At 40.7% G+C, this 9,574-nt stretch overlaps 1 protein-coding gene across 1 annotated transcript; it reads left to right on the forward strand.

Annotated features, from left to right (window-relative positions):
- Positions 1–3,938: 3,938 nt before the first annotated feature.
- lhfpl5a (LHFPL tetraspan subfamily member 5a) lies at positions 3,939–7,485 on the forward strand (the record flags this gene model as incomplete). The annotated part of the gene is made up of 2 exons (XM_083939599.1): positions 3,939–4,344; positions 7,172–7,485. Exons 1-2 carry the CDS (start codon positions 3,942–3,944, stop codon positions 7,483–7,485), a joined length of 717 nt encoding a protein of 238 aa, XP_083795725.1. The 5' UTR covers positions 3,939–3,941.
- Between the last annotated feature and the right edge of the window lie 2,089 nt (positions 7,486–9,574).

Below are 9,574 nucleotides of genomic sequence, written 5' to 3' on the forward strand. Positions count from 1 at the left end.
CTGCATTTCACAACTAATGCTTTTAGTTAGGTTACTTACTTTATTTGACAGGTACAATGCATATGAAGAACAAATCTTATAAACTAACATACTAATATACTAATATATGACTTAGCCAGAAAGGCAAATTTTCACCTTCTGTAGTCAAAAGCATTGAAAAACAATCAACGAAAAAAAGTAGTGAAAAATAAGCAGATACAAACAGCCTGCACTACATAAAGACAAAAGAAACAGCTCTCATGACACACACAATCAACATATAGCATGACAAATTGAATCACCTGCAAAAAAACATAGAGACCACCAGTCTTGATTCCAAATACGGCCAGGGATGTAAAGGGGAGGGAGGATGTACCCTTCCCCACACATCCCCTACTTGCTCCCTTGCTTCGACCACTTGGCCTTCATTTTGATCTCAACTACACACCTGTAAAGTTTCATGATCTTGCACGGTTGTGAGAAATATTAACACCGTACAAAGTACTCAAAACCGCCTCTGTGTTTGTTCCCTCAACACTAGGTGTCTCTGATTCTCTGATATTATATTGATGTATCTTCCAGGTTTACCGCCTTTTCATGGCAATTTTGTGCTGCAGACTGTACTTTAAGGATGCATGTACAAGAGCCCAGAAGTGCCTGCGTGTGGATTCACACACAGTTTCCCAGTCGCAGAGGGATACAGCAGTGGTGCGAGATCAGTAATGATTCATGAACATGATCCCCTGTAGAGACCTACATTCCAGCTTCCTTCCCCAGGGCACACACTGACCCAAACTTTGCTCCACTTCTTGCCCAGGCTCTGTTGCTTCCTGCTGGGCTGTGGCCAGGCAGCGGCTGGGGTGGAGGCTGTAGGGTGCTGCAGCCTCAGGGTGCTGGGGAGAGGTAGTGACACTCCATTGACTGATTTACTGCTGCATCACAGGACATGAGGCCAGTGTGTGTGTGTGTGTGTGTGTGTGTGTGTGTGTGTGTGTGTGTGTGTGTGTGTGTGTGTGTGTGTATGTGTGTGTGTGTGTGTGTGAGAGAGAGAAAGAGAGATGGGGGGGGGGGGCAACAAGGAGCGGTTGTTCTTTGGTCCCCTGGCCTACATGCATGCTGTTACTCACAAATTCATAAAAGACTAACAGAATCAATCTGTGACAGCTGGCTTCTCTCTACATTACCCATAATATCTAGCTGAGAAAGTTTATAACAATACACATATCTTCATAGTCTTCCAAATCTTGGAATTCAGGAAACAAAACTAACTTACGGAAACCAGAAATTAAACAGAATCTAACTGTGATTTTAATTGTCCATGGGGCCCTCACTCAGTAAATTAGCATCCGTCATAAAATTAGCAAAAGATTTAATGTGTTCAACTGCTCTGTCATCTTACCCCGTCACATCAACTCTTGTCTCTCTGGAGGCATCCGGCACTTTGTTTCTATGGAAACAGCCTCTAAAGAAGGCAGGCAGAAAGAGACAGGAAGAGATGCTGAAACGGCAGAAAAGCCTCTTTGTGCTCTCAGAGGCTCTCAGATGGAATCAGCCTAAAGAGGGTGTCAAGAGTTAATCACACACATACACACAACTTCCACCTCGGGCAACATGGAAGATATTGTAAGGAGCATCACCAGACTTCTGATTTCCCCCTGAAGCCATATGAACCAGAGCTCTATTGATAACGTGGAATACAAAACAGCTTTTTGAAAGATCTTTTTTTATTTCAACACTTTCTGTGTGCTGCTTCTGTTACAAACAGTGTATCTGTATTTACAACATGTACTGTATGAAAACAGACCAGTATCAGTATAGGGTCTCATGATTTGCTTCCTTTTCACTGTTGTAGAATATTATATTTAATGTAACCAGTGAGATGTGACTAATGTTTGATCACATTATGCATTCATAAGACACCCAGGAATGCACACACACAACATAAAAACATGCACAAGGAAAGCATTAAATCCCAGCACCACACACACACACACACACACACACACACACACACACACACACACACACACACACACACACACACACACACACACACACACACACACACACACACACACACACACACACACACACACACACACACACACACACACACACACACACACACACACACACACACACACACACACACACACACACACACTCTCACTCCATTTTGTATCGGAAAATTGGATTGCTTCTCTGCAATAACTTGATTATAAACAACCTCCCTCTCACTCTGGGGCGGTATCACTTAATAAAGCTAAGTGCATTGACACGCCAGCGACCGCAAAGACATGTGCACACAGCTCTATATATCAACTTACTACATGTACCAGCTCACCGGAAAACAAATACATAAGTGGGCCTAAACTACAATTGCTAAGACTACAGTCTCAGGGTAAATGATGGATTCCAGGTAAAAAATCAGGCTCTAAGGTTTCTACATAATTCAGTTAGTAAGGGGCTTTGTGCACCTAAGTATGAATGATAGTATCTGAAATATGTCAGCATCAGGCGTGTGAAAGGTACATGTATTGTTGCATGGGCCAAAGAAATGCGGAAGATGTGAGATATGAAGCTTTTTTCATGACTGATGATGTGGATCTTAATTTTGAAAGGGACATATTTTATACAAATAGGTGAATACACAGAGAAAAAGGAAGAAAATGGAACATCCTAAATAGTGTACTGTTGACTCCACTATATTTATTTGAGTACTATGTAGTTAATAGTCACTCAGCAGATTCAGATTGCATACAAAACATGTCATCAATTTAAAAAATAAAATTCCTTGTTATATTAACTACCAAAGCCTATACAACTGGGTTACAATTAGCTCAACAAGCTAGCATATGTGTTTACAAATGCATTAGAAATAATGTTAATCCAATAATGTATTGTATGTAATTATGAAACACTCTGAAAGGGGGCAGTTTGTGTAACATAAGTACTTCTACTTTTGACACTTAAGTAGTTTTCACTGATAATACTTCTGTACTTTCCCTTAAAACATTTTCATCGAGGACTTTGACTTGTAATAGAAAGCTTACTTAGGGCTGTTAGGTAGAGGTACATGGTTAAAATTCTTGTCTAAAGACTGAAGCTCTGTAGCTCCATCTAGGGTTAGACTGTCTACATACAAGTTAATCAGGCCCTCACTGAGTCAGTCTTTACTTTTGGCTTAAAGAATAGGTTCACATTTATTAACTCATCACTCATGCTGTTTATTGATTGATATGATTGATATGATTATTAACAGGATGAACAATTATATATGCATATATCTGAGCATTGCTTTAAAGGGGACGTATAATGAAGAAGTCACTTTTTTTTATAAGTTGCTTAAATCAGAAAACATGGGATTCAACAAGCCATTCAGATGTTTCTGTGTCAAATGCAGGCTCGTTAGAATATTGATTTATGTCTCCTTTAAGACTTGACAGACATTTAAACATGAAACTAGAAGTAACTCTGACCCCAATGAGTTACTGTGCAGTGTGCATCTGCATAATTGTTTCTTAAACAAATGGCTATTTTATGGCAAATAAAAAAAAAAAAGGAAAGTTATTCCACCATATGCCTTTAAAAGTGAAAGGAGAAGAGCCACGCTAGCTGCATGTGTTAATCTATTCTGTGGATCCTTTAACCCTTAATCATTCATTAGGGGACCTGAGGAGCGCAGCCTTCCCTGAAGAGGAAACACTCTGCCAGCTGATACAGAGGGGAGAAACAACCATCCACACATTAACACCCTGGAGATACCCTGTACTGCTGCTATGGTACCCAGTAGGTTAGTTTATGGAGACTAATGACTTCTGCGTTGACATTTGAATGTTAACAGAAAACCATTGTCTACGGTCAGATTTGATCCAGGAAACTTGATCTTCTTAATCCAGGAGAAGGATTTTCCCCCTTTTTTAGACCATCTAAGAGACTTTTGAGAAGCCCGCCCTGTCGCCATGCTCCCAGCTCAGGAGGCTGCCAAAATCTACCACACCAACTACGTGCGTAACGCCCGGGCCATGGGGGTGCTGTGGACAGTCTTCACCATCACCTTTGCCATCATCACTGTGGTGGTGTTCATCCAGCCCTACTGGATCGGGGACAGCGTCAACACGCCACAGGCCGGATACTTCGGCCTCTTCCACTATTGCATCGGGAACGCGCTGACCTCGGAGCTCACCTGCAAAGGGAGCGCACTTGACTTTGGCTCCATCCCGTCCGGCGCCTTTAAGACGGCCATGTTCTTCGTGGGGATCTCCATGCTGCTGGTGGTGGGCACCATCGTCTGCTTCAGCCTCTTCTTCTTCTGCAACGCGGGGAGTGTCTATAAGATATGCGCCTGGATGCAGCTGGCCTCCAGTGAGCACCAGGGTTTCACGTTTTCAACTTTTCCATTTTCATTTTAATATGGCCCATATGAGTATGTGGAAATGAAAATGCGTTGTTTTTTTAATTTGAATTTTTACTTCTCTTTATTGATCCCGCAAGGAAATTGAATCAGAATGTTATCGTGGAATTACAGTTTCATTTTCAAGTTTACATTATTATTGTAATAAAGTCCCTATGGGCTTCCATAGTGGGGACCTTCTCATACAACATTAGTTTACTTAACACTTGGCCTTTGCCACTGCATCTAATTTTACTTCCAAAGCAGGAACCCAAACAAAATTCAATTTCTGACTTGAATGAGTGATTTACTCAGCTCTTTACCATTTAAACGTCTTACAATTACAATGTAAAGTCTTGAATTGCTTTACAGACACATAAATAAATAGGGAGGAGAACCTTACTTGGTCTAACTAATAAGTAAGCAGTGGCACAATATTATTTGGAAATGAATATACTGGAAACACTGTATCATTGTAATCATTGTGCAATGTAACATTTTCTAATGCATACGCTTAAAATTCCCATCAGGCAAGTAAAAAGCAACCATAGCTCTTACCTTTACCCCTGACACCACTAACTTTGGTTATACAGAAAGAAAAGATGAGTATGTCCGGGCCTCATACAGAAATACAAGAAAACTAAAAGTCATGCAACATCGAGCAACATTTCAGTTGTTACCTTTCACAGCTGCACAGACAGAAGTGAAACATGATTCTGTTTCTGAAACACGAAGCAGCCTGTGAACAGATGTAGCTGCAAGTGAAAGGATGAGCCTGTAATGAAACAAATAATGAGATTACCCTGGAGGTGTGCTGTTACACTTTCTCCTCTTCATACCCCTTACACACCTGTGTGTGTGTGTGTGTGTGTGTGTGTGTGTGTGTGTGTGTGTGTGTGTGTGTGTGTGTGTGTGTGTGTGTGTGTGTGTGTGTGTGTGTGTGTGTGTGTGTGTGTGTGTGTGTGTGTGTGTGTGTGTGTGTGTGTGTGTGTGTGTGTGTGTGTGTGTGTGTGTGTGTGTGTGTGTGTGTGTGTGTGTGTGTGTGTGTGTGTGTGTGTGTGTGTGTGTGTGTGTGCTCTCTAATGAATGTCAGCTAGGCTTTTCATGTCTGTATATACTTTGGGGTCAGATCGCAGAGGTTTTGTAAATGATTTTGTTTTTAAAGATTGCTCAGGCAACAAAATCGACATTTTCCATGTTTTTTTTTAATATTTTACAAATGAAAGAGCATCTCTCTTCATAAGGTCTCATGTTGGCTTTGAAGGTTAATTTAAAATTATGAATAAATATTGAGGTATGCGTTGTATAGAATAAGTTATTCCCCTAGTTAAGTGAAAGGATATTATGATTATTAGAGTTAATCAGGGCTAAATGAATATGGGAAGGGGTCACTGGAGAAACAATGAAAACAATAGAAGTAATGAGGAAATTTTAGGAAAAAAAAGTATTAAAGGTTTGATAATGCATTTATGCATGAATAACTGAGTCATTATTTCAGGTGGTGTCAACATTGAACTTCGTGGTGTGTTTTAAGCTGATTAGAAGTTGCAGTTTAATGATCGTCCCTCTTAAAAGAGTGTAAGAAGGTGAACGAGTGTGTGAGGCTCAGAAAGTGAAAGTGTGTGTCTGTGTGTTAATGTTTGACCTTGTTACCTGATAGTTCACGCGGCTCTACATGCTGAGGACGGCCGTCTTCCTGCAGAGTCAATAATGGATGAAGTTAATCTTTCGGGAGATGAGATACTCTGGATTGCTAGGCAACTAGTGTGTGTGTGCGTGTGTGTGTGTGTGTGTGCGTGTGTGCCTGAATGAGTGGAGTATATTTTATTTCTCTTCTTTGTTGTTGGTTGTTTCAGTGTTGGAGGTGGAAAAGGTGGTTTGTGATATCGATCATTAACAACAGCAAGATGCACTTTTACCAGCCAACGTGTTATTATATAAAAACATCTAACACATTTAGTTGTGGAGGAAGTAATCAGATTACTTAAGTAAAGGGACAAATATCACACGGTGAAAATACTCCATTGCATGCCCTGTACTGAAATTGTTACACAAATAAAGGTACAAAAGAGTAATCAGGGAAATGTAAATGTAAAAGTAAAAGGGCTTAATGTAGAAAAATGACAATCATTAGATTATTAGTCCTCATGCACTAATGTGTGAGCAGTACTTTATTACTCTAGTTGATTGAGGTGAAGCTAATTTCTAACTATTTAACTTTTAACTATTTAGCAACTTATAATAATAATAAATTATTACTTTCTCAATTGCTCGATACAATAATACACATAAAACAATAACACAAAAATTAATAAAAAAACAAGGATAAATTAAATGAACAGTAAACATACAACAAACTAGCACTATGCAAATTCTTATATACAACATAAATTATCAGACCAGTAATACAAACTGCAAAATAAGTAGCAAAACCTCACATCTGAGAAGCTGGAACCATGAAATGTTTTGTGTTTCTACATGAAAAATGGCAAAATGATCAGTTGAACCATTGTTTCAACTCTACTTCTATGTACTGTTGGGTTTTTGTTGTTGTTTTTTTAAGTTCTTTATAAGTAAGTAGAAATACAGTGAAGTAGAGATATAAAGTGAAAAGAAAGTATCTTGAATGTATATTTAAATATAGTAGACTACTCGGGTAAATGTACTCTTTGCAAATGTAACATTCCACAGGTTTCCCACATTAAAACCCTTTTGTATTAATTCACGTTTGAGAGTGACTGTTGATGTTGAAGTACCTGATTTTAAACCCAAATCCCTGATCCTTTGCCTCCCTTTCAGGCACATGCATGGTGATTGGCTGTATGATCTATCCTGACGGCTGGGACTCGGAGGAGGTGAAGCGCATGTGTGGCCAGCGGACTGACAAATACACACTGGGCAACTGCACGGTGCGCTGGGCCTACATCTTGGCCATCATCAGCATCATGGACTCGCTTATCCTCTCCTTTCTGGCCTTCAGCCTGGGCAGCCGGCAGGACAAGCTGCTGCCAGAGGACTTCCAGGTGGAGGAGAAAGGTACCAGAGTGAAGGGAAGGTGGAAAAGACAGTGGGATGTGAGAGGGAGACACAGGCTGGATGAGGATATAGCTTGAGAGAGAAGAAGACGAGGGTTTCAACTGAGAGGCAAAGATGCAAGAGGAAGGAAAAGGGTGCCATGACAGGGATTTTACAAGAGGGAAGTTTCAGAGGGTTTGGTGTACTGGACAGAAAATGGAGAGAGGTTAAAGCAGAGGCGGGGCAGCCTTCAACCTTAAGGACTTCTGTGAAAAAGATAAACCACTGAGGATAAAAATTAGATGATGGCAATGTTGTCCGGGCCATCACTCTTGTCTAGACATAAATATCTTGACCATAAAATTTAGTACACACCGAACATGACTTACCAACACCAGCAGGTCAAAGTTTTCATTTATTAAGTGAAATATCTCATTATCCACTTAAGGGGTGCCCAATCCTGCTCCTGGAGGGTCGCTGCATGGTTTAGGTTTCTCCCTGCTCTAACAAACCTGTGACAGGTTTCAGCTGCTTCATAACGAGCACATGATTAGAATCAGGTGTGTTAGAGCAGGGAGAAACCTAAACCATGCAGGAAAGTGGCCCTCCAAGAACAGAATTGGGCACACCTGAATTCTGCTTGATGGAATGGCACTACATTTTGTACCTATTTCCACGTTTCCTTTAGTTATGTATTGCAATGACTTAGGCCATCCCTTGACTTTTCTTCTAGCACCACCATGAGGTTTGTTATTGAAATATTTCAACAACTATCGAGCGGATTGCCATTCATGTTCTCCAGAGGATGAACTGTACGCTTGATCCCGACCTTTTATTTAGTGCCATCACCAGGTCTAAAATTAACAATGACACGCCCTTCATTCATCTTTAGCTGTGCTTTGTATTCAGTTTTATGTTAGCACGATAGCTCAAATCTGCTTGAGTACAACGGGACTATAGACTCTTGTTCTTGTTATACAGTAAGTGTTAATGTTAAAATCCTGATGCGCTACTGACACAGATGCACAGTGCCTATCATAAGTATTCACCCCCTTGGATGTTTAACCCTTTTATTGTTTTCATAAATCAATCATGGTCAATAAAAATAGGCTTTTTTCACAAAAAAGTCTATCGGAAAACTCTTTAATGTCAAAGTGAAAACAGATGTAATGTTAATGAAACAAAATTATATAAAGAAATATAATTGTTGTTCACCCCCTTCAAGTCAGTATTTAGTAGATGCACCTTTGGCTGCAATCACAGCACTGAGTCTGTGTGGATAAGTCTCAATCAGTCTTGTACATCGGCACACTGCAATTTTGCTCCATTCTTATTTGCAAAACTGCTCAATCTATTTCAGGTTGCGCAGGTATCGGGCATGAACAGCCGTTTTCAAGTCCAGCCACAAATTCTCTATAGGATTGAGGTCTGGGCTTTGACTCGGCCACTCCAGAACATTTACCTTGTTCTTTTTAAACCATTCCTGTGTAGCTTTTGCAGTATGCTTTGGATCATTGTCTTGCTGGAAAATAAATCTTCTCCCAAGCCATAGTTCTCTTGCAGACTGAAAAAGATTGTCCCCCAGGATTTCGGTGTATTTTGCAGCATTCATTCTGCCCTCTATCTTTAAAGGCCTTCCAGGGCCGGCTGCTGAGAAACATCCCCACAGCATGATGCTGCCACCACCATGCTTCACAGTGGGGATGGTGTGTTTTTGGTGATGTGCAGTGTTTGGTTTTTGCCAAACATAACGTCTTGTCTGATGGCCAAAGAATCTTCTTCCACTTGACCATGGAGTCTTCCACATGCTTTTTGGCGAACTCTAGTCGAGATCTAATATGAATTTTCTTCAACAGTGGCTTTCTCATTGCCACTCTCCCATAAAGCTTTGACCGGGGAAGAACTCAGGCAGCAGTTGCTATATGCACAGTCTCTCCCATCTCAGCAGCTGAAGCTTGTAACTCCTTCAGAGTGGTCATAGGGGTCTTGGTGGCTTCTCTCACTAGTCTCCTGCTTGCACGGTCACTCAGTTTACGAGGGCGGCCTGATCTAGGCAGATTCACACGTGCTATATTCCTTCCATTTCTTGATGATTGATTTCACTGAACTCCGGGGGATGTTCAATGCCTTGGAAATTTTTTTGTATCCATCCCCTGAATTGTACCTTTTAATAACCCTTTCCCTGAG

Source organism: Echiichthys vipera (assembly GCF_963691815.1).
Source record: "Echiichthys vipera genome assembly, chromosome: X".
NCBI lineage: Eukaryota > Metazoa > Chordata > Actinopteri > Perciformes > Trachinidae > Echiichthys > Echiichthys vipera.